General features: G+C 42.6%; 3 protein-coding genes across 4 annotated transcripts in view; 1 reads left to right on the forward strand and 2 right to left on the reverse strand.

Moving 5' to 3' along the window:
• Positions 1-6,595, reverse strand: part of scn8aa (sodium channel, voltage gated, type VIII, alpha subunit a) — a 36,759-nt gene extending 30,164 nt beyond the window's left edge. Inside the window, 2 exon segments of the mRNA XM_053425489.1 lie at positions 3,513-3,846; positions 6,290-6,595. Coding sequence (XP_053281464.1) covers positions 3,513-3,791 — 279 coding nt within the window. The 5' untranslated portion in view covers positions 3,792-3,846; positions 6,290-6,595.
• Positions 6,596-10,730: 4,135 nt separating this feature from the next.
• On the forward strand, positions 10,731-12,910 carry LOC128442004 (acrosin). The gene is given in 5 exon segments (XM_053424154.1): positions 10,731-10,738; positions 11,276-11,553; positions 12,396-12,481; positions 12,483-12,540; positions 12,543-12,910. Coding segments are annotated over 5 exon segments (798 nt in total).
• A 524-nt stretch (positions 12,911-13,434) lies between these two features.
• dip2ba (disco-interacting protein 2 homolog Ba) overlaps positions 13,435-24,539 on the reverse strand; it is a 46,726-nt gene continuing 35,621 nt past the window's right edge. For both annotated transcript variants that reach the window (XM_053424468.1, XM_053424467.1), the window contains 14 exons: positions 22,807-22,887; positions 22,541-22,664; positions 22,293-22,414; positions 21,364-21,475; positions 20,902-21,011; positions 20,009-20,139; positions 19,740-19,908; positions 19,273-19,443; positions 18,645-18,706; positions 18,448-18,505; positions 18,252-18,326; positions 17,840-18,014; positions 17,023-17,146; positions 13,435-16,914 (listed from right to left, as the gene is read on the reverse strand). In XM_053424468.1, coding sequence (XP_053280443.1) covers positions 16,662-16,914; positions 17,023-17,146; positions 17,840-18,014; positions 18,252-18,326; positions 18,448-18,505; positions 18,645-18,706; positions 19,273-19,443; positions 19,740-19,908; positions 20,009-20,139; positions 20,902-21,011; positions 21,364-21,475; positions 22,293-22,414; positions 22,541-22,664; positions 22,807-22,887 — 1,767 coding nt within the window. In that variant the 3' untranslated portion in view covers positions 13,435-16,661. The remainder of the gene's footprint in view (positions 16,915-17,022; positions 17,147-17,839; positions 18,015-18,251; positions 18,327-18,447; positions 18,506-18,644; positions 18,707-19,272; positions 19,444-19,739; positions 19,909-20,008; positions 20,140-20,901; positions 21,012-21,363; positions 21,476-22,292; positions 22,415-22,540; positions 22,665-22,806; positions 22,888-24,539) is intronic.

The raw sequence follows: 24,539 nt of genomic DNA on the forward strand, positions 1-24,539 counted from the left end.
GATCTGTCACATGACCCTCTGATATTAATTTGATTTAAATCTACAGTCAGCTCAGATCAACCCAGTGAAACATCTTTAGAGAATGTTACTCTCCAGTTTATTTATGGCTCAGAGCAGCAGCCTCCCCCTCCAGTGTTAATACTCTCATATAGATTGTAAACATTCCCAGTCAGCACTGTTGTCAGCTACAATGACACACTTGGAAATGTCCCAGTTGCTGGTAGCATGATATTTCCATGAAATACAACACATTCTGTATATCGTGTGCATGTGAATGAGCATTAACCATGAACTAACACACACACACACACACACACACACACACACACACCCACCAGCGTGCACAAAGCTGAAAAATGAGCAATCCAATGTTGTCATCCACACACACATGCACACACACAACTGCTCTATATGTAGGGAGTCTTTTTTTGTAACGCATGACTAAAGTGCTGCAAAGCTACTGAAAATTTCATAATCCAGAGCTGAGCGAAGAGCAGGGAAGAGAGGGAAGGCAGAAAAAAAAAAAAAACTGGGGGGAGACGCAGAGCGAGCGAGCGAAGCGGGCAGGCAGCAACTGTATCAGCAGCAGGCTGAGGAGAAGCAGGACAGTGGGAGCCCGAGTGAGGGAGCTGGGCAGAAGACGGAGAAGATGAGGGGAGGGGGGGGATGGGCGGGTGGGCGGGAGACAGGGAGAGACAGCGGCTTCGACACAGAGGCTCCAGCCATCAGGCAAGGCTGCAGCATCTGCATCCATGAGGGCCACAGCAGCCATTCAAAGAGCCCCTTCTTTCAACCCTTGTGGTAAATGGCAAAGGGACTCGGTTTAATGGCCTTTCATTTACACACACACACACACACACGCATGCACACACACATATAAATGCAGCAATGGTGTAGGGTTAGGCTGCCATGCTAGGTGCGAACAGTAAAATTATGTTTCCACTACATGTGATTTGCTGATGTGTTCTTTAAGACTAAACGTAACATATACAGCAGGCTCTGTCTGAAACAATCTCCGGGGTGACATCACTGCAAATCATTATCTGTGATTCAGGGGACAAATGAGCAGATGTCCCCTTTCCTCATCATAGACATGCACATGTGTGGTGGAGGAAATCTTCATGAAATTTCTCAGATTATATTTCAAATTAAATAAAAAAAAGAGATTAGGCCGTCTATTTAAGGAGGCTCCTCTAACGCACCCGCCCCTCTTCCCCAGCTAAAACATTTCAGTGAACCTGACTGCAGCAGAAGGAGAGCAAGTGTGCTCATGCATCCTGGCACATGTCACTTTTTCATCCCTGTCCTCACTTCATCTCCCCGACCCTCCCTTCCTCTGTTATTCCCTCTTTCCCCTCGCCTCAAAAATGGTCGGGTCCATCGGCCTCGCCATGGCTGACCGGGCCTGGCTCAGCTTGGCACCTGCTGAGGCCACCATCGAGGCAGGGAGGGCCTGAGTGCCGGTCCTCTCTCTCAGTAAGGACACATTCATAAAAGTGACCCAACTGAAGATTTTAGATAAGGAAGATGAACAGCTTTCCTTTTTTATTTCTGTACCTGTACCCCCCACCCCCTCCTCCTCCCAGCAATAGAATGTAACCAGAACAGCCGCTCAGTGACAAAGACAGACAGAGCAGTGTTCTTCCATCAAGGTCACCACCTGATCTGACGTCACAGCTGCCAGATCCAAAGCAGCGTCGGCCCCCTTTGGCATTAGGACGAGACAAGATCGAGGGCCGTAATTAGATTTGCTTGAAGCTGAGAACCGACAGGGCTGCTGGAAGAAGGCAGGAGGCAAGAGGCAGGAGGCAGGAGGCAGGAGGCAAGAGGCAGGAGGCAGGAGGCAGGAGGCAGGAGGCAGGAGGCAGGAGGCAGGAGGCAAGAGGCAGGAGGCAGGAGGCAGGAGGCAGGAGGCAGGAGGCAGGAGGCAGGAGGCAGGAGGCAGGAGGCAGGAGGCAGGAGGCAGAGACGAGAAGCTAAACATGAGCCTGCGTGATTCGCACGCATCGTGGCAGTAACGCACGGACGTGTGTGGAACGAGAGACAGAACTGTGTGTTGGTGAGTGAATTCATCAACAGTCCCACTTAACGCTGGACATGTTCAAATCATTTGAGTCGTGTCTGCTCGTTATGTACTGGACCGCTTGTTCCATAACAGTCAGTATGCCCAGTGTCATGTATGAGACACACACAGATCACACACACACACACACATTCCCTAAAACAACCTGTTCGCTAATGATGATGACTCAACTGATTCCGAGCTTGTTCTTCTCTTTTATATATTTTAAGGTACACTGTGTGGAGTTATACAACACTGTTGTCAAAGGTGCAGCCATATTTAAAAGCAAATGTGATTGGAGGAAACCATTTTGAATAAAAATGTCAATTTTGTTACATAATTCTTCGATAAAAATAGAAAACAAACAATTGTTGCCATGGTGGAAGATTCTGCTCAGTCCCGTTAGAAACACTCCGGCATTAAACGGACCTTACTTTACATCTTGATTAATGCTGAAGTAAAAAAAGATTTATGATAAACTATTCTTTTCTTCTTCTTAAAGTAACAAACAGGTTCCCACTTTGAGAACAGAAGAGCATCCTAGAGCATAAATGTCTCTTAAATGGCTTAAAAAACAACAAAAAAAACGTATTTTCCTGATCCTTCAATTCACTCTTTAATTAACTGTCGGTATATAATTCTAAGTATTTTTCCAGAGACAAGTTTGTCCAACGAGGGTGAGATGAAGTAAATAGTTGTGGTCGACAGGTGCATATGATGATTCAGAGACTCTCAAGGTCGCCCAGTCGCCCCCCCCACTGGGCGTCAGACATGACAGAAACCCCAGAGAGACACTTGTCTACTCTAAGAAAACCAGACTCCTCACACCGCTGCTGCTGCTGCTTTTCTCCGCTGCCATAGATTCATTTTTGAACAATTAGAAAAGTCTGTCATGTGGAACAAGCCTTTCAACAGTTACCGCATCTGACCTTTTCCCCAAAGCCCTTTGAGCACACGAGAGATATACGCCAACGTCCCACACTCAACAGCTCGAGTGCTCAACTCTCAGACTCCCCAAAGGTCTTCAAGGAGCAAAACGTAATTACGATCTGCAACCTAATCACAAAGTAAAATAATCCACAATTCACCTGGAGGCCGACCATCACATGACACACAGCGCTTCTGATCTGTCTGCGTGACCTCCTGCCATCATGTATGACTCACTGTCAATGGCAATATTACAGGAAATATGAGTGCCTTTTTCCACAGTGTATATTTGTAATTTGAGGTCTTGGAAGCCTGAGGGACAGGGACAAATACCGATCATATACTGTACTGGGGATTATTTTTAATATTTATATACTTGTATCAATGAAATCACTTTGTTTCTGGACATAGACTTCCTTCATTTAGGTCAGTGCTGAGGTTTAATACCCAGCCCCACTCAGAAACATCCTTTTTTTGTTATGACCTCGTCATGTGTATGTGTTTCAGGTCTCTGTAAACTCACTTTTTGAGAGTTCAGGTAGAATGGGTCCAGGTCCTCCAATGGTATAGCCACCATTCCTTTAGGGATGTCCCCGTAGATGTAGGGCAGGCTCCTCCCAGCCTCCAGGTCGGTGTTGGGCCTTGGCTTGTTCTCGTCATCGTCGTCACGGTAGCTGCTGTCCTGCTTGGGTGGCTTCTTGTTTTTCTCCTCAGCGATGCGCTGCTCAATGATTGCCAAAGATTCCACAGTAAACTTCTTGTAGCTATTAGGTCCTGGCGGTGCAATAAGGGGTAAAGCCATGTTTTCATCCTGCAGCTACTTGGTCTTTAGGTTTGTACCATCCACAGTAACAGCTCTGCAGGAAGTGAAGACAGAGAAGAAAAGTCAAACAACAGGCCAGTCTGCATGGACTGCCAAAATCATGGCAGTCCAGATATGCTCACATCTGATATGTTAAGCATCTTAGTCAATGTTTCTTTAAAAGAGCTATATAACTTTTTCATCAATAATCCTAACAAATATTTCTCCATGAAGAAGAAGTTTGGAAATTTGACAAAAGAGAGTGAAAGAACACAAATTATACAACATAGGACAACATAGCCTGAAGGTTGCATCCCTGCCACATCCTTTATTTACAAAATGTACATTTTACAATTTGCTGGTTTCCCCCTGATATAAGTTAATGTAAAAACCCACTACAGCTGATTAATAAAGAAATGTTTTTCTAACAGATGACATAACAAACCATGTGTTTCTGTCTGTGTGTCTATCCATCCACATTGTTAAATTGTTTATATGAAACAATATGTGTCTTAAAATAGCTGCAAATTGACAAATATATATATATAGAGAGAGAAAGATTAAAGATTATCTCTTACAACATCGTATATAATAATATTATATATATGAGACTTTTTCCACCACTTATGCCTCGCGTTCGGTTCAGGCACCAACAGTTTAATGGTCTGATTAATTATGGTCCAACTTTTTTTACCCAGTGCTGGAAGCAAATTCTGAGTCACATGATGATGAAGACAACAGAGCTGTTTGAGTTTTTTTTTTAACTGCTTAGGATTTTTTAAATAGCTGCAGAAAGGCTGACGGAGAGCACAGCACGCTTAATGCCTGCATGACTCAGTGGAGCCGCTCTGCAACACACTCAGAGGTAAACGGGGTATGATGGTTACATGACAACTGTTCAAGCTGCAGGACATTTCAGGGTCAATGTACTAATGTGAGGCAGAGCTGAGGGTGAGAGGAGAGGGGGTGTTCCGGGGAAACAAAGCCCCACCTGAGACCCACACACACTCGCTATTTGAAGGATGATAAATCTACTCGGATAATCAGATCTTTTGGCACATTCTCCACACAAGACCCTTCCCCTTCCTTTGCATTATATTGCACCCATTGTATCCGGCTGCTCACAAGCCTTTGTTTTTTCCAGGGAAAGAGAGGAATGTGGATCCAACCTTTAACAGCACAATCAGCCATAATCACAAGGCCTGTCACTTGACTGCTCCCCTCTTGCATAACACAATCAAACTAAACATGCCCGACGTGCAGAAGCTGATATCACACAGGATAAGACTCAACTCTATCTGTGTGTGTGTGTGTGTCTGTGTGTGTGAGAGCATGTGTGTGTGTGAGTGTGTGTGCAACATGCAGCCTGTGATCCAAGACGTCTGATTTAAAATGGACCCCGGAACCTCACAGTCCCTGAGCCTTCTGCTGCTCTGCTGGCGCTGTCCGCTTCAGCACCACACGGAGCGCGCGCGCACACACACACACACACACACACACACACACACACACACACACACACACACACATATAGACAGTCATACACACATGCACACGCTCGGACACGCTCGATTGAATACATGCAGGGTTCACACAGAGAGAAAAAACCATGCCCGATGTGAGTGGATGAAGCAGCAGCAGGCCCCTTCGTGTTGGAGCCCGGCTCTCGACGCCTTTAGGCCTGCAGCAGTTTATCCTTCATCCCTCTCCAATGTTATCTAGTGACAACAAGCATCCTGTTGTGCATCATGGGGCCACACATTCCTTTCTACATCCAGGTTAAGCAATGCAGTCTCTCTTTTTTTTCCTACAGAGAAGAAGCCTCCAGAACCTTCCGGCTCCTTCTCGGTCTATTTTTTTTTCTTTCCCTGAGAGGCACAAATGGGAGACTTGTTTACCAAAAGCTGTTAATTAAAGAAGGGAGGGCCCCATGGACGCCATTGTGTGCTTTGCGAAAATATACATATCATTGGATAGACAAGTCCTGCTCAGCCATACACACACAGATAGAGAGAGAAGCTGGAGGCGATCACTGCACAGAGCCCGCTACACAAATCGGTATAAGCAGCATCACTGCAGCGGGTGGTTTGTATGTTGGAAAATGTCACACTGGAGTAACGCGACCGTGTGTTCGTCAAAGTCACGAGTGTCATAATAAACATGTGTGATCGGCCTCTATTGTCATTCAACACGAAACGTGGAAGAAAACCCGTTTTTCCCCCCTGTGAGGTTTTTGCGCGTCGCCTAGAAGGATCCGCACCGCACCCGTGAAGCCATGTCGGCTGCCAAATCAATGAGGGCTCCATCCGTGCACCGATAGAGCCTCGGTTGACGAAGCTAAACGGCAGCTTAAACACACGTCTCCAACATGACACGGTCCCGAGGACAACACGACCACCACGGCGGTGCCACACCAAAAAAAAAAAAAAAAAAAAAAAATCACCTGGAGGAAAGATTTCCACAGCTACACATGATGGAGGGAGGATCAGGCTACTCACATAGCATCAGCCCCTTTCTCGAAGCCTGGTGGTGAATCAGCTGCAGCATCATGTCATCCGGAGGTTTGAAAGAAACCAAATGTGCGGATAGAGCTGCAAGAGAAAGAGCAAGTTGGGGGGGTTTTCGGGGCTGTTTTTTTGCGCCGGAGCTGTCAGACCGCGCTCTACCTGAAGCCTAGAACCTGCGAGGCATGTTCCCCCCTAAAGCTCTAATTAATGCATCGGCTGCTCGACGACACCGTTATTCCGATAAAAAAAAAATCCCTGTCATCGATATCAAAACACAGATAAATTGTTTTCCCCTCCTGCGCTACAGTCCGGCAGGATGGATGCTCGGCAAACGAAGACACCTCCTCTCCTTGCATCCCGGTGCCCCCCCCCCCCCCCCCCCCCCCCCCCCAAAAAAAAAGAGAAGTGTGCAGCTCTGCGACATTTACGCACGGACACCGACGAGGAGAAAAATCCACCCTCGCCCAACATCACATGCAGCCCTTTGTCAAACGGTTACAAAAGATGGATACTCACTTTGCCGGCGTTACAATGAATCCGGAGAGCTGTGGCAGGACTGCAGATGTGGGAGCGATTGGGGAGAAACTGCGGTTGTCGCCATATTGTTGCCGCTATCTCCCCCCTTCAGTGTCCCTGCATAATTGATGACTGTCAGTAAATTGGGAGGGGAGTGTCGGCGGCGGCGTTTGGTGAAATCCTAAAGGTCATTGGGGCCTGAAGCCTCCAAACCCCTCCAAACCTCAAATGTACAGAGGTCAATTTACTGTATAGAGGCGCAGGGATGAGACCGTGCGCAGAAAACATGCTCATGGTTATTTCAGACCTCGGTGAGTTTGTTGTGCAGGAATGTGCGGGAATGTTCCAGAGAACATATGAGTTTAAATACTCATACAAATATATTCCTATATGACTATTATATCCCATGCACACAGATTAAGGTTTTATTCTATTATAATTCATTAAAGTCATGGCAGTTGTATTAATAAACCGCATTTCATACACAGAGGTAGATTCAAGTGGCTGTATGGGGAAAAGCAACCGTTTAAAAAAAATTTAGAAAATTAAAAGAGATTGAAAAGACTAGAATAGAAGAAGTAAAAGCACTTAAAAGGTTCAAATCTGTATTAAAATTAGGAAAACAAGTTGAAAGGGTAAAATTATACCAATAAAATAGGTAGAAATGTGCGAAATGATCAATCAAAATACAAAACGATAATGGTTTGACCATACATTTTGTGAAATAGTGTAGTTAGTAAGAATCATAAAGGCTTGTTTGTTTGTTCGACATTTTTGGTGAGAGTTTATTTTGAAATATGGACCATAAAGTGTTTTCATGTCCCCTCTGCAATTTGTATTATTACTTTGCACTGTAACAATGTGCAACAGGTGACACGTGGACACGTCACTGCATCACCATCTGTACATTGCTGCTTCATGCTGGTGATAAAAGGATGTGTAACAATCTGGTACGCAACAATGTGGTAGGACAGTGATGACAAGGGAATATGATGCTTAACGACTGAAACTGGAACACTGCTTTCTTATCAAAGAGTTACATAAAAAGATTCAAATCTGCTATGACTTTAGTCCTTAAGTCTGAAATGATGATGGTGAGAAGCTGTTGTGGATGTATCATTAGCCAACTAATGTTAGTGCTTGGTGAACTTTAAATATTTTTGAAGACATGATATTAAACTTGGTTAAAAGTAGGTCCACACTGTTCTTTGAGAGCTGCCTCTAATAAAGTGGGGTAACAAAAAAGCTGCCTCCTCTAAACTGCGTGGTAACAAAATCCCTAAACAGTGAGGCAACAAAGGCAGGTGCCACTGTGGACATTTTTGAATTGAGGGTTTTATCTTCTAAATAAAAAATCTTCTTTCTAATTTAGAGACAAACAAGCCTAGCGTGCAAAAGACATCATGAGTCAGGGAGGACGCCGGACTTGGACAAACTCTGGAGTTGGAACAAGATGGAGCTGAAGTTTCTCCTCGTGTTTGTGACCGCTCTGACTGCGAGTGCACAGTCTTCACAACAGGACAGTGAGTAGCAGCAGGGAGCAGGGAGGGGGCTCCTTTAGTTTCTGAGTGATTTAGTTTGTTTCTAGGTCAAATGTCGCATCATGTGTGCTGTATTTATTGTGTTTTTATGTTTTTTTAGTTTCTATGTTCATTGTATGCACCAATAACCAGAGCAAATTCCTTGTAGGTGTAAACCTACTTGGCAATAAATACTTTCTGATTCTGATTCTGAGAATTGGTTGGTAACTTTCTGTTAACTTATTTGTTTCGTAAACATTCAGTGGATCTATTTTCTAAATAATTGGTCAGGAGTAGAAACATGCTTTAAGAAAGACACTTTTCCTTCTAACGTGCTGAGTTTTTCATTTTATCCTACTTTATGAAATTATGATACAATAATACAGTTTAGTGTTAGTAATGTTTCGACACAATGGATATTTTTACTTTTAATGCTTCAGGTTAACTTTACTAATAATACTTTTGTACTTGGGATAAAGTATTAGTTTAAATGTAGAATTTAAGATAAGATGGGGAAATGCACTTGTTACAGCAGTAGATAATCCAAATGAGGTAGACAAGAGAATTTGTCAAAGTATAATATAGGCAGTGAAATAAAATAAACAAAAGAAAAGTCGAATAAAGATACAGAGAACACGTGCATGCCCATATTATAGGCAGAGAAAAGTACTAGAGTAGTATACCAGTATGACTGCAAGAGAATATGTGCTGTATTGTACACTATATATTAGGAGATATCGAAATGATTTTGTGTGTGTGTGTTCATGTGTGTGTTTGTGTGTGTGTGTGTGTGTGTGTGTGTGTGTGTGTGTGTATGATATAAGTATAAAGGCAGATTTAGTTGTTATGGAAAATCTAAGACAATGCAATACTTTTAATTAAGGATCTGATAACGTCTTCCACTGTTGCTAAATGACTAATACTTCATTCATAATACTGCATAACAGATATTTGAAATGTCATTGTGCTTGTGAGGCTGTAGGCTTCAGCCTCTTTTGGTTTCCCCGGCTAGGTCTCGGATTGTGGGGGGCCATGATTCTCGTAATGGCGCGAGGCCCTGGATAGTCAGCATCCAGATCCTGACCCGTTAACAAATGTGGAGGGACAATCCTAAACAGCCTCCACGTGCTCACTGCCACACACTGCCTCACCAACCTCAAGTGAGTACTGCACACACTGACCTGCACTGACCTATCACATGTAGCTCAGTATATGTTTGCATACAGGAGGTAGTCAGACTCAGAAATACTTATAATATACAGACCAGAACAACAATAAATAAAACAAGAGGGGGGGAGGGGCGCTGATAGACAAAGGAAGTGGGGCCCAGATTGGAACCTATTGGTAATTCCCTATCGCCCTTGGCTTATTTGTTTTTGCTGTGCTTTTAAAAGCAATGAGTGTAGATAATACTGCTTTATTAAGAAATATTTCGCTTAGCTTTCTTTACTTACTTAGCAGTTCAGCTCACAACACTGCTGGAGTTATCAGGTGAACTAAAAACAACAACTGGGAATCTATGGTTATATATATGTATGTGTGTATGCGTGCCTGTTCATGTTCGTGTATGTGTGTGTGTGGGTGGCTACAAACAAATGTGACGTTGAGCCTCTGTCCTGTGTTTGTTATATTTATACAATTGGATTTCTTTCCTCACCACTACAATAAGCGGAATATTCTACAGGGAAATATAATTGATAAAATCTGTAATCTTTAATAGTAATTGATATGAAATCAGGGGGGCATAGTGTCTGCAACCCAAGAGCTACAGCTTTAATTATGAAACAGTGTTATGGATGTGTGTAAGGCATAGGCCCTGTTTCAGGTTGTGACGATCCAGAAACCCAAAGGCCGGGTAATCATCTTGTATCAGTAAGTTATTTTCTCTTCAATCCTCTTCTACGTAAGACGAGGAGCATTTTTTGATTATGCACCTGTTACCGGCACCAGACCTAGGGGAAATCTGGACCAGTAGCTAGGGTTACACCGGCTAGGGAGCGCTGCGTAACCAATAAATACATGGAGCTAGTCTCTGTGGATTTAAGAAGGGAGAAGACTAGGTTTAGCGTCTGCAAAAATGAAATGACAAATGCATAAATAATTAAATATCTGAGTTAAATTAATTTAGAAAATTGAGTTAAATTGAAGTTTAAAATCGAGTTAATATTCATATATAATACTCAAATATTCGAGTTACATTGTTTTGGAAAATTGAATTAAATTTAATAAAAAAATTGAGTTAAATTAAATAAACATTAAAAAAAAAATACAAATAATAAAATAATATATATATTAAAACTAAGTAATAAAATAAATTATAAAATGGTCAGTTGGACCAAATATGTCTGAGATACAGAAGCTCGTGCTTTGATGGCGTGTAATCAAACTTTGACGCCATGCCACGGTCACCCCGTATGACGAAAAGTTAAAATCGGATGAAAGCCCTTGACAAATATGTCAAAGTAAAATTGCGGAATATGGCCAAAATGGTAACTAAATCCAAAATGGCGGGCTTACTGTTGCGTTTTTCATAATGCACCTTGAGGCTTTTTTGTATGAATCGTCATGATACACCTTTCCGATTTTCGTGAAGATCGGTTATGTGGAAACCTAGGGGCTGCGTTCCAGGTGGCGCTGTTGAGCCATTTTGCCACGGCCATTTCCGAATACTCTAGAATACGTAAACCACTTTCGAATTGACTTCAGACTTTAAAAGATTGTGGAGCACGTTGCTCCACAAAAAGCCCATTCACTACGCTCAGAATAATCCTTACAATTTCAATAGGGCCTCACGTCTGTCAGTGCCTGTCAGTGCTCGGGCCCTAAAAAATATAGTTACGAATATAAGAGAGAGAGAGAGTGGGTAAGAGCGCACAACACCTTGAAGCACAGACTCAAAGTGATCAATCTAATCTTCGTTCTTCCTGTTTTTTGTGTCCAGACGGTACCATAACAAGTACCTCCGTGTGGTGGCAGGGATCAACGAGCTCTCCAATCAAGGCAGTGATGCTCAGATCCGCTCCATCAAGCGAATCAAAATGCACGAGGATTTCAACACCCGTACGCTGGACAACGACGTGGCTCTGCTGCGCCTCAGCTCTCCGCTCATCTTCAATGAGCACATCCAACCGGCCTGCACCCCTCATAATGTCAGCCATGAGGACGACCTCCACTTCAGGAACTGGTTCATCCCTGGATGGGGGAGCACCGTATTCAAAGGTTGGTATTAGAAACTCATTCATTCTGTAGGATAATAGTGACACGCATGATTTTTGACATCACATATCACTACAGCATTGCTTTACGATACTATCTGACTATCCACAGCTGTCTACAGTTATACTGTTAAGAAATACTTCTGCTAAGGCCCAACAGTCCCCTTATGAAACCACATTTAAATTCACCAGATCCCGATTTTTGGACCTGCACCGAATTGCACACACTTATAAATGTTAGTCGGGTCGTCCGTCCCATTCTCGTCAATGCGATATCTTAGCGAGATATTTGTTGTTTAAAGGTCAAGGTCACGGTGACCTCACAAAACACGTTTTTCACACCTGAAGTCTTTGTCAAGAACACGTATTTCTCGCATATAAATTGCCACCAAATGTTAAAGGGATAGTTCACCCCAAAATGAAAATTCACTCATTATCTACTCACCACTATGCCGATGGAGGGGTGGGTGTTTGAGTCCACAAAAACACTTGTGTAGTGTTATACGTTTGAAGAATCGGTCACCAGTTACTTCAGTTGTATTGGATTTGGCTGTTTACCCCTGAAACTCCAAAAGTGTTTCATGGACACAAACACTTCACCCACCCCTCCATCGGTGAGTAGATAATGAGTAGAGAATGAGGGAATTTTCATTTTTGGGTTAACTTCAAGGGCTTTTAGGAACTATTACACATTCAAAATAGAAAGTCCTCCCCCTGCACAGACAGGTCCAACCCTCACCTCATAGAAAGGGCCTGACTCTGGCTTGAGATTCATTGGCAACATGTCATTTAATGCACTCATGAATTTAATTTAAAATCTCTTCTTTTGGTGTGTGTGTCCTGCAGGTGATCCGGTGAACACACTGCAGGAGGCTGAGGTGCAGCTCTTCGACAGGAGGAACCAGATCTCCTGGTACCCCGGCCTCATCACAAGAATACATGATCTGTGCTGGACTGGAAAGCGGAGCGTCTGATGCTTGTCAGGTGCGGATTCTTCTACTTGAATATAACAACACGTGAATATAAACTCAACACAGGCTGCAGGTTTCATCCCAGTTCAACGTGGTTACTGTTTACATGGGTTCCAGGGTGACAGCGGCGGCCCTCTGCAGTGCTACAGCCAGACAGAGAACAGGTTTTATCTGGTAGGAGTGTCGAGCCACGGGAAAAAATGTGGACGTCTTCAGAAGCCCGGGGCGTACACACGCATCAGCAGGTATGCCGACTGGCTGAGCTCAGGTCAGACAGCATTAGCGTCTTCTGCAAGCGGACTGAACACCGGAGCAATCTCTGCTGGGTTCACATCGACTCCGACGCTGCTCGGTTACATCCTGTTTGTCATCATCAAACATCTCTGCTGAACAATAGACTGCTGGGAAGGTCTTTCCTCCACCTGAAGACAGATGGACTTATGATCAACTAGTCTGAATACCGATGATTCGTTTTCTTTCTATCCAGTCATCAGCTTTATTTTAAAATTTTCAAATGCATACTGGGTGGCTAATTGGAAATGTGAGAAACTTCCATTTATTTTCCAACATTTACCTTTGTACGAAGAGAGAAAACCAACTCAAGCAATTTGTCCCAATTTCACACAAAAATGTTCTGTTTGTAAATGGAATTGAGCTATGTGCTTTCCTGTCATCCTAATGTAAGGAGGCGTCCATTATTTCTTAAATAAGTGAGAGGTTCTAGTGAAAGTTGTGATGTGAATATGTAGATGATTCCAAATGACAGGAAGATGTCATTGAGCAGCTTATTTCCTTTCTTGTCAGAGAGATAAAAATAGACTGACACTTGGAGGAGGGAAGTTGCTATTCTTTCATGCGGGAGCAGCTGATGCCTGAGGCTTCCAGATAAAACAAAGACAAAAAACACCAGAAGCTCTGACAAAGCATCTTTTTTTATTTGACATAAAACACATCCAATGACAGTGTGACAGTGTTTTTGTCAAGTAAGACATGTTACAAGTTATCGCACCATTGACTAGTTCAGAATGTCTTTGCTGCAGCTCGACGATGCATAGTGAACAGACAGTCGTTGAGGTATACATTGTGGGCCCTTGAGTTTTTGTGACTTTTGTGTGAAAGATCCTAATTTCATTACCTCACATGTACATTTTACATTTTTGTGCTTAAGAAACAACGTCGGAGGTTCAAAACAAACGCCATTCCTCACTACATGACAACTGGAAAAAGGAAATATCCGAATGGAAAAAACGTCGACTTGCATTGTCCTCGTGCAGTTGCCCATTGGGAGATTTTTCATCAAATCTCAGAGCTGATGAAAACTGGTGATGGTAAAAGTTTTAGAACTGAGCGGTGAGTGAGAAGATGTTGGCATGAAGAAAAGAACGACTTATTTTTCACACAAAAAGGGCATCCAGGAAGAAACCTTGTTTTTCATGACATTGGAGGAAAAAAGCCTGTCAAACTTTCCCTTGTTGAATAGCACCAATGTCTATTTGAAAAGGCTTGAAGGGCGAAATGAAATTATAAAACTTTATTCAAACTCATTGGATTGAAACAGTAGCAACAAAGCAATTGTCACACAGTAGCTCAGAAGCTTCAGTTTGTTATTCATGAATATAACGTGTCCCAGATACTGGTTCGCATACAGGTGGTCGGTGTCCGTCACTGAATGAGAGTGGTTTACAGATGTGCTGTACGGTGTCAAGCTGCTTCGGAAACCAAACCAGCCGTTTGCACAAGTTGTGCAGTTATAAAGAAAAGATTACATCAGGAAAATGTTGATGAAACCCCTAAAAAATATATTAAAATTCCAATCTTGGATGAAAAGAACAAAACAAAAAAAATACAGTGGAGGCGACATAAAAAAAGAAAAAGAAAAGAAAGAAGAAGAAAAAAAAGGTTTAATATTCTGGCATAATTTTCTTACAAAAAACAAACATTGTTGCACCAGAAAAGCTAAATATCAATGTTAAACTGGACACACACACATTCCTTCTTGTACGCACACACACACACACAGACATAAGCACACGCACAAAATGATATTGGGAAAGTGCACATTGTTCCTGCCAAAATAATCGGAAACCGTTTTTTTTCTCTTTTGCAATGTGATACAGTTAAATAAAAAAATGCAGTCAAGTATGAAAGATCAGTCAAGTTTTTTTGTTCCGATGGACAAAGTTCATTTTCATGTACACATTAACACCAGTAATACAGTATTTGACCTCTAAGATACAGTATACAGACAACATCCTTATTACCCTCATTTATTATGACCTCCCTTCTTAAAGGAGGACTCTGCCATTTAAATCACGAGCTGCTTACTGTTTGCTATTCATGTTTGATTTGACGTTTTATTTTTGTGTTGCAGACATTCAGAGAGAATTGGTTTAAATGATGAAATGAGAAAGGCATGACACACAAATTAATAAAGAACGAGACACCCCTTACCCCCTCAAGCACTCCTCCATAAAAAAATATCTAAAAACGTCGGAGCAGTTTTAACATTACAGCCAGATATGTGAGATCAGATGTTAGAAGAACTGGAGATCCACAGGTGTAGTAAGGCAGAGGAACTTCCTCATTCTCCAGATCCTATTTGATCAATATGGATTTTGAGAATGTCACAATGGTGCAATAAAAAAAGGCCCTGACTTGCCTTCTGATGATCCACATTTACTTCATCGACGGTGACGACAGCATTAAATAAAAAAAATGTTGTTTGCTTTGAGATGGGAAAACTAAGCACAGACTCAAAGCTAACAGATCACTGATCACAGTTCAAACTAGACGATGGTAAATTATCAAAACAAGCTAACTATCTCCCAACACAGATGGAGAAATGATGCAGGTCCGTGTTCAATTTGTACGATATGTGAAACAATCTAAAAGACTTTAATATCAGTTGTACTGATAAATTGATGAACTGCGGCTCGGGAAAGGGGTTAAAGATGTTCTTCACTGAGGAACAGACGATGTATTTATTCATCCCCTGTTCGGAAGAGTCTTTGAGAAGCCAGGAAATAACCTGTGAACGGCAGCAAGTGTTTTTAAAAGACCTTCACGGTGTTTCAAAGATCTGGGTATTTATTTCTTTTTCAGCAGATCAGAAGCCCAGTGCATTGCCTCATGTGTGATGCTAACCCATGAGGCTACTTGACCATCCGATCTACTGCTCTGTGACTATTTCAACCTAAACCCCAGCACTGCAAAGTGACTCTTCTCCTGTTATATTTCAGAAATATTATTCTTTAGCACTATCACAGAACTGTCTAATGGATCAACTCCTACTTAAACTGAAAATGAAGAATACATTTTATCCTTACTATCCAGATTTGTAGGTTTATGAAGAGACTTTCTTTTCCCGCACTAACAAAATGATTCAAGTGTGTTTTTGGACCTTTTGTGTGAACGCTGACAAACACAGTATACGATGGGAGGTGAGAGCCACGGTGCACCTGGTAATGGGAAGGTAACATGTGGGCTGCACTCGCTGGTGGCACTTGTTAATACTGATGTGGATTTGCTCTTGTAGTGGGGGGTGTCCTCTTGAGGCAGGTTTGTGAGACAGGAAGTGGACTCAGAGGTGCAAGGACTTAAAAGTGCAAGAGGGGAAAGTTCCAGCTCCTCTCAGCAGTTCCAGTTCCACCTTCCTGCCCTTCAGAACACAGCGGGGACTAAAAAAATTAAAACACACAGGGATGACTGCTTCAGGTTAAAAACCAAGGAATGGAAGGGGGGAGGGGGTGTAACATTCTTTCTTTGATGAAAGTTAATTAAAAATGTCTTGTAAAAAACATGAATTCGAGCGATGAGGGAGGAGTGGGATGCACAGAGAGGATGAAGATGAAAGTTCCTCCAGCTGACAGATATGTCTACTCTTTAAGAGGAGAAAGACTCTCAGTGAACCTGGACTGCAGCGATCGAGCAGGTGGAAGCAAAGAAGGAACAGTTTCAGAGAGGGAAGCACGATCTCGTTACAGTGCTGGTACTGTGCTCTCATCCCCACATTGTTTGGTGTTTTGAACGCGTGTCTGTGGTTTGACATCCAGGCTGCTACTGAACGCACCCCCGGTTCTCTCTCCCTTCCGTCTGTCCTTGGAGCTTGGCTCAGTTTTCTGCATCGGTGGGTGAAGGGTGTTCACATGTTGTAGGCCACGTAGATGGGGTCCAGTTGGTCGGCCAGGAACGAGTCCCGCAGGTGCATCCTCTGCTTCTCTCCCCTGGAGTTGATGGGGATCACGCCGGGGTCCACGATGACCACCACCCCAACAATGAGGTGGTGCTCCTCCAGCACCACGTTGGTGACGAGAGGCACCAGGTCCAGGGCCTCCTGCTCCGAGCCGCTCAGCTCCGCCACCACAACCAGCAAGTTGGTCCATGTAAACACAGCACTGAGGAGCGGGGGGGAGATTGAATTTAGTTTCCTTCTAGTTCAAGTATTTTTCAGTAAATATACAAGTGTACAAAGACATGTTTAAAAGAAACAGGTCGCCCCTCACCTCTCTGCGATGCTGCGGTGGGCCCTGGACACAGACGTCTCAATGTCGATGGGGTGATAACGCAATCCCCTCAGCTCCAACGTTTCATCAAGAGAGCCCACCACGAACAAGGCATCATGACGATCTGATGCAGAAAAGGAAAAAAAAAGGATTTCATGACTCACAGTTATGGACTTGGGTGATATGACAATATACGCTGCAAGGTTTCTGCAGATTTCAGCAAATTAAAATGTAACTTTTGAAGAGAATAATGAATGACATTAAAGATATGAAGGAATCTTAGAGTCCCAGAATTACTTACAATAACCCTATTATTATGTAATATCTTAACATACATGACTTTTAAAGGCCGAAAATTCTGATTATTGAAGTTTAAACTTTTTAACACCCCATTGGAACTCTGTACTGAGAGTTAGGATACACATATCTACTTGCATAGGATTGCCATATTATTAACACCCTCGTATCTATGGCTTAAATATTCATGATTATATTTTGCCACTGTAGATATTGTTGCAAATCAAAGCTGCTGAGGGTCAATGGTTAGACTCCCACCTCCACCAGTCCGACTGTGGAAGAGTCCTCAGACCCTGAACCCTAAACTGCTTCTGATGGCTGCTCCGTCAGTGTGTGAATGTGATGTGTGAGTAATAGTGCTTGATGCTGTATATCAGCGCTGTGTGTGTTATTTGAGTGGATATTTAAAATCGCTACGTAACTGCAATCCATGCTTTTATCAATGGGTTGCTGTTTTGGTACTTTACTGATACTACTACACTGGATTGGTAGTAACTTTTATCAGATGTCCTCCTCTCACCTCCACTTGCATCCAGCAGCTCCGTCCTCTTGATGAAGCCCAGGTAGCCCGTCCTGGCCCACAGAGTCTGGGGCTCCCCGAAGCTGAGCTTGGTGTTGAAGTGATCAGCCTGCAGGCTCTCCTCCCCGTAGATGGTGTAGTAGCCGCTGGCGCTATGAGGACTGTTCACCCAGATCTAAACAGAGGCAGAGAGGTTGGAGTATTTCTGTGTTTGATCAAATGTGAGCCAACTAATTCAACTGATACAAAAACCACATTTGATAAAAATAAGTTTAAAAAAAAGTCAAATTAATTGCTGAGATTGAAACCATCAAAATACTCATGGTCATTTTGCTGCAGAATCTGAAGAGTAAACATTACACAGGGGAAACATTCAGATAACATTAGCCCATTATCCTCTCTGCCCTCTCACCTCCCCAAGATGTGAATCTCCCAGCGGGCCTCTGGTCTCTGGGTTGACGATGATGACCCTCACTCCCGGCAGGATCTTGTAGAGCATAAGAGGAAGCTTTAGCTTTATGGTTATTACACTTATGTTACCTCTGTGGGTCTGTGGCCAGTGTGACCACCGCAAAAACGAGTTTCACTGGTCCAAAATCAATACTCACAGTGCCAGACTCCATGAGTGGAATACTCTGTGGCGCTCCTCGCTCCACCAGTCTCACCCTGAGAGACACGGACAAAAGATGGCCTGTGTATTTATTCTGTCTGATTGGACTGAACCATCACGTTTGTTTCCATTATTTCATAACATGTGGTGATGTGTTGGCTGCTTTGTACTGGTGACACTGGTCTCCAGTCTTACCTGTCGTGACGCAGAGACTTCATGTCAACATAGACGGTGGAGGGGTCTGGTCCCGCAGTGCCCTGACGACACAGAGAGGGAAATAAACATCGGGAAAAGTGTACAGCACATTTTTCTGTCGTCATCAAGAGAAAAGGTTGGAGTAGGTCTGTGAAGAGTCTCAGTCCTCCAAGTCATGGTTGAGTTTCTCAACCAAGTCCAGTTTACCGGCTTTCTAGCACTGAAATATTGCCAAAATAGTATCAAACTGGAAAGGTACTCAGTTGAGGGCATACCATCGCCAAGGCCCAACAGTCCCCTTTAATTCAAGAAAGCTGCATCAGATTCCCTACACTCATAGATACAAGTTAACTAAATGTGCCTGATTTATAAAAAAAATCAAGATCCATGAATAATTTCAGTGAAAATCTTGCAATATTAAAAAGACTTAACAAATTCCTGGATCAGTTCATGTTTCGCTTACAAACATACGAACGGTAAAACCATAACCTCTTCTGCTGAGGTGATTATAAGCTCAACAAAAAATAATACAATGAAGAGAACCGAACAATGACATCAATTAGGAAACCTTTAGGTGTAAGTGTGAACTCATACGACGATGAACTCTGTGTTTCTGTATGAAACCAACCTGTAGGCAGATGGCTAAGTTCACCCTGGAGCCGAAAGCGGTGCTGACGGCGCGTGACGACAGGCCGAGGTCCTTGAAGAGCTTGGAGAAGGCCTGAGTGAGAGTGAGACGGGGCCGCTCCTCCGCTATCACCACGCAGCTCCGCACGCACGACAGATTCAGACCCCGCGCCTGGAGACGTGGGGTAATTCACACTCAGAATTAGGGAACATTTTTATGAATGACAACAACAGGATGAGCAAAGATATTAAGATGCATAGAATCATAACAAGCAGATTAATGTAACACTTACAGTCCATTTCAAAAGTACAAAATATATCAGTGATATAAAGGATTTAAATGATTAAACAGCTGTTTATCAGTCAACTTTAGACTGTATTGGTGTAAAGACAAAAATCACACAGCGATAACATTAAAGGGGAACACCATGGTGCCTGTGTGTGTGTGTGTGTGTGTGTGATTCTGACCTTCAACATCTCTGTCTGAGTGCCGAGGCCTTTGGTGCACAGCTCCATGACAGAGTAGGAGCAGAATGTGTCTCTGATCTTGTACTGACTGAGCGTGCTCAGCCACAGAGGCAGTGAGCTCTCTAGCTCCAGGGGAGGGATAAGGATGGACTGGTGACCTGAGTAAATACTGGACCAAAAAAAACACATTTACAATAGCAGCTCTGCCACATGCACAGGTTACAGCTACGTTAAATACGATATTGATTCCGTGTATGTGTATCTTTTACCTGGAGAGGCACCATAGGACGAAGCCCAGGCCGCAGTACGGGTCCAGACAGATTGCGATTTGTCGTGAGGAGTAGAGCTCACACTGCAGCTTAATGGAGCGGCACAGAGTACTGACTGCAGCATGGGACATCTGACGAGACAGGGATATACACTCTTTAAAAAATACTATTGTCATATATGCAAATACTGTTACTACTATTTTCCTATAATAAGTTATTATTCATGTCATATCTGAGGTATTTCTGACGAGTATTAACAAATTTTAACAAGCATCCACTCAACCTGCTTAATTAAAGTAAAAATCAATTATGTGTCCAACATCAGCTGTCCTACAACTGTGTTTTTGATAAAAAAATTTACCACCTTCAGTAAAGCTGAACACATTTACGTCAGACAACTTTGGCGTCTAGACTCGACGACTACATCGCTCCCCTTTCTGAATCATATTCAACAATGTAGATTTACTACAGGAATTTTTGCCTAAAAATAATCAATTTGTCCCAAAATGTTTTGAATATAATATTTTTATTACATAAAATAAATCCTCTTGATATGTTTTCTTTTCAACAAAGAGTTTCATTACTAAATTAAACATTATTGAAATGACATCTCCTCCTAACTCATTGAAAAATCTAAATCTGTGGATATGGAATCAGACTCAATCTCAAAGGTTTTTACATTCTTCATTCACATGTAGTGACTAACCCTAACCCTAACCCTAAGCTGGAGGCTTCAAATGCTCCTATCACACAAAAGTAATATAGTAATAACGCACATAAGGTTATCGAAGAAAAACTAACACCCTTCAGCAGATTAACGTGAGACAATCCTTTAAGATCAATCAGGCTGAACTGATTTACGCCCTGTTTTGCCTGATAACAACGTAATTTACCTTGACTCCAGTCAGCATGCCTGTGGTGGACACACTGAAATCCAGGTAGGCCAGCATCTCCGCTGTGGGAGGTTTATAAATGTGTGGAGGCCGCTTCCTGGGGAGATCATCTGGGAGGAGAAAGAAGCAGGTTTCATTATTAGAGAAAATAAATGACACACTTTCACTGTCTTGCAGTGAGTGTTCCTTTTTACCATATGCTAATTCATTACAGTTTGTTTTTTTGAGTGGGTGGAGGTTTGAATTCCAATGTAAATGTGCTATTTAACTGCATATTTAAAAAGCAACACACTATATATATATATATATATATATAGACGCTTCTACAGGAGGTTCTTCTGACAAAGTGAATCACAAAGCAAACAGGACACCTTGTGGCCAAAAGCTCAGTTATTGTACTAAATCATTGTGACAGTAAAATACACAACATCATGCTGATAACAATTGGTTTGAGCCTGGAACCTGTATCAATGATGGTTGGCCACGTCTTGATGTTGACGCTGGCAGCAGCCTCCCTGGACCTGAGGATCCTCATGAGAGGCTGAGTGGTGAGGATGCAGGCTGCTTTGCTCACCTGTAAAAAAAAAAAACAAGCAAACAAGCAAACACACACACACACACACACACACACACACACACACACACACACACACACACACACACACACACACACACACACACACACACACACACACACACACACACACACACACACACACACACACACACAAGTCATTTAGCATTGTGTGAGAACAAAAACTAAATCCTCCATTTGAGAAATGAATAAAAGGCAATTCATTATTGTTATACTTTATTGATCCCTGAGGTACGATTCAATTTTATTGGCTTCCCCCCATGGAAATCACTGATGGGGTCAACAGTTGAAGGTCTTTACTGAGTCGGGGTGGGAGTCAGTTTCTTGCTTATGCGCACTTCAAAATTAATAACAGTTCAGTGGAGTGCATAAAAAAAGTATGGTTCATTTTCCTTTTGAGGTATAGGATTAATGTTTTTAATAAAAACATTAATCCTATACCTCAATAGTATAAAAGTATAAAAACTTTTTATACTTGATAGCAATACAATTTCAAAATATTTTATTAAGTTTTGTTTGGTTCATTGATGTTTTATGAAAAATCAATTCAGCAAAATTACAAGAAACAAGTTCTGCTTAAATAATATAGTTATTATTATATTTAACATAGTTAGAATTGATATGTTTGCCTTGTGCTTTTGGTGCAATGATCTTTTTAATGGCCGTCTAAGATGGAATAAACATAATATTACTTGCTATACCTAAATAAATTGCCACTACTTATTCTATTATGTTCTTGTAATGCTTTGAAATAGACGATGCTGATGATTAAATACTTGTCAGATGGTGTACTCACGTCGATGATCATGCGGACGGTGGGGAGAGTAGCAGCCAGATTCTGTGGGTGAGGCGGCCTCACTGTCACGGGGATGACCCCCGCATAGAGACAGCCATAGAAGGCAGCTATCAGGTCAATGCCTGTAGACGTAAGAGATGGAGAGGAAACGCATGAACTCTTATCCTGCTGTGCTTCTTCACTGTATGATAAATGGACAAATTAGGAAGATGGCTGTCTATACAGATGAGCAGTGAGTGTTTGTTCACCTGGGGGATAAAGCAGCACCACATTGTCTCCTGTGTTGAGGCCTCCTCTCTCCATTATGGCGGCTGTGATTTTTTCTGCTCGCTTGTGAAGCTGAGAACAAGTGGCTGTGCACACTGCCACCCCCTAGAGCAAAAACAAAGGAAGTTCAGCTGCATGTAAAACAAACAAAATGGATTACCATCAGTGATATGGCACCATTTCCAGTTTAAAAAATGTATGTGTGTGGGGGTGCGTGTGTTTGTGCGTGTGTGTGTGTTTAATCTACCTTGGCATTAAGCAGCACATACAGGACGTGGTCTGGGTCGGTCTGGGCTCTCCACTGCAGAGCTTCAGACAAAAACTGGTGCTGAAGAAGCACAGAAAGGAATTTGTCATATATGTCAGCACATTAACATTAAGGGTCAATTTAATTAACATATTTATTGCACATTTAAAATCACGAGGCAAATAATAATACATTAAAAAAGACTGCCTCCGACCACTGGCTGTTGCCGGTGCCGAGGCACAACGATCAGAAGATAGAAACACACGAAAGCCGGCCTGAAAACAGTCAGGTAGCAACTTCCTCTCGACGACATATATAAATGTATTGCTTTCAAACAGACAATGTGAAGAACAGGAAAGAACATTTCAAAGGGCATCTAAGATTGGGTCTACTGTGACGCTCTCGACCTCACACGCAGACACACAAGCACACAACAGGAGAATCTGAGCATCCAGAGAATATTTTTTGCCAAGTGTGAGGTCATGCTGGGTCCATCTGCATCTGATGGAGGCAAATTGGACCCGCTGTCAAAACTAACAAGCTAAGGGCCTTTCAGACCAAAGGGTCATGACAACTTTGAAAAGCTTTGAAACAGTTTCCACAAACCATTAACGTCTCAATGGAACTATGTCTTCAGCAAAGTGGCTTCAACGGAATAAATCTCTTACTATTTTTACTCTAAAATACATAATAGCACAGCGATAACATATCTCAATCAGGAGTGTTAAAACTAGTGAGTGCAACGGACAAAGCAGGAAAAAAATAAGTCCTAAAGATCACAGGGAATGTGGACATTAGGGACTAATCAGGCCCTGTTCAGTCCTGATTTTAACATCCGTCCAGAGAGAGCTGATCACAAGTGGTCAGTTCTTAGTTTGTCGGTTCACACTTGGTATGAAAACGAGTCCTGAATGTGCCCCCTGTGGCCGCTACTGATTGGATTTCACTTCCCAGCTGTACATGCGAAAAAGCATATAATTTGTGTTCGCGAAAAACAATGTTGTTTTTTACCCAGTCTGAGTTTAGAGATGTGTCTGATGTTACTGTGTTTGTGTGTGTGTCAGTGCGAGCGGGTGAAAGATGATTTTACCTACTTAAAATAACTATTTTGTGGAGGTTAGTGTTGATACTGGGATTACGCCAAATAACAAATCAATGTATGGTCACTCAGAAGTGTAAAAATACTTTTGATTCAGTGTGAAACTCTAGTGAGTGAGAGGACACCAGCTGAGTAGACCGTCCTTCAAGGGCACATTTGCACCCACACGGCGAAAATAATGTGGCCACAGGGATCGCAGAGCACCTCAGAATGTGGTCTACATGATCACATCTCAGAACCTGTGCTTAGAGCCGACCACTTGGGATCGGATCACATAACGGATGCTAATAGCAGGTCTGAAGGGGGTCTCAGTCGAATAGGTCGTGCTCTGGTCGACGTTGAATCAGGAGACGTCATGCAGACTGGCTGCCCCGACCACTCATCAAGCCATGCTACACATGGGAACATCACAGTGAACACAGCGAGCAGAGGTGCACACCAAAATGTTCCTAGTTAATACTTAAGATACCATCGTAATGGATCACTTTACATCATAGGATCACATTCTTTTCATTGATCACATATGCTTTTATAGTTTTATAATTGTTTACTAAAAGTCTGAACTCCTTAAAGCAAAATAAATCTTAACTCGAGATTTCACAAAATTTACTGTTGAGCCTTTGGTTTGACAAAG

This window comes from Pleuronectes platessa, chromosome 6 (genome assembly GCF_947347685.1).
Source record: "Pleuronectes platessa chromosome 6, fPlePla1.1, whole genome shotgun sequence".
NCBI classification, from domain to species: Eukaryota; Metazoa; Chordata; class Actinopteri; order Pleuronectiformes; family Pleuronectidae; genus Pleuronectes; species Pleuronectes platessa.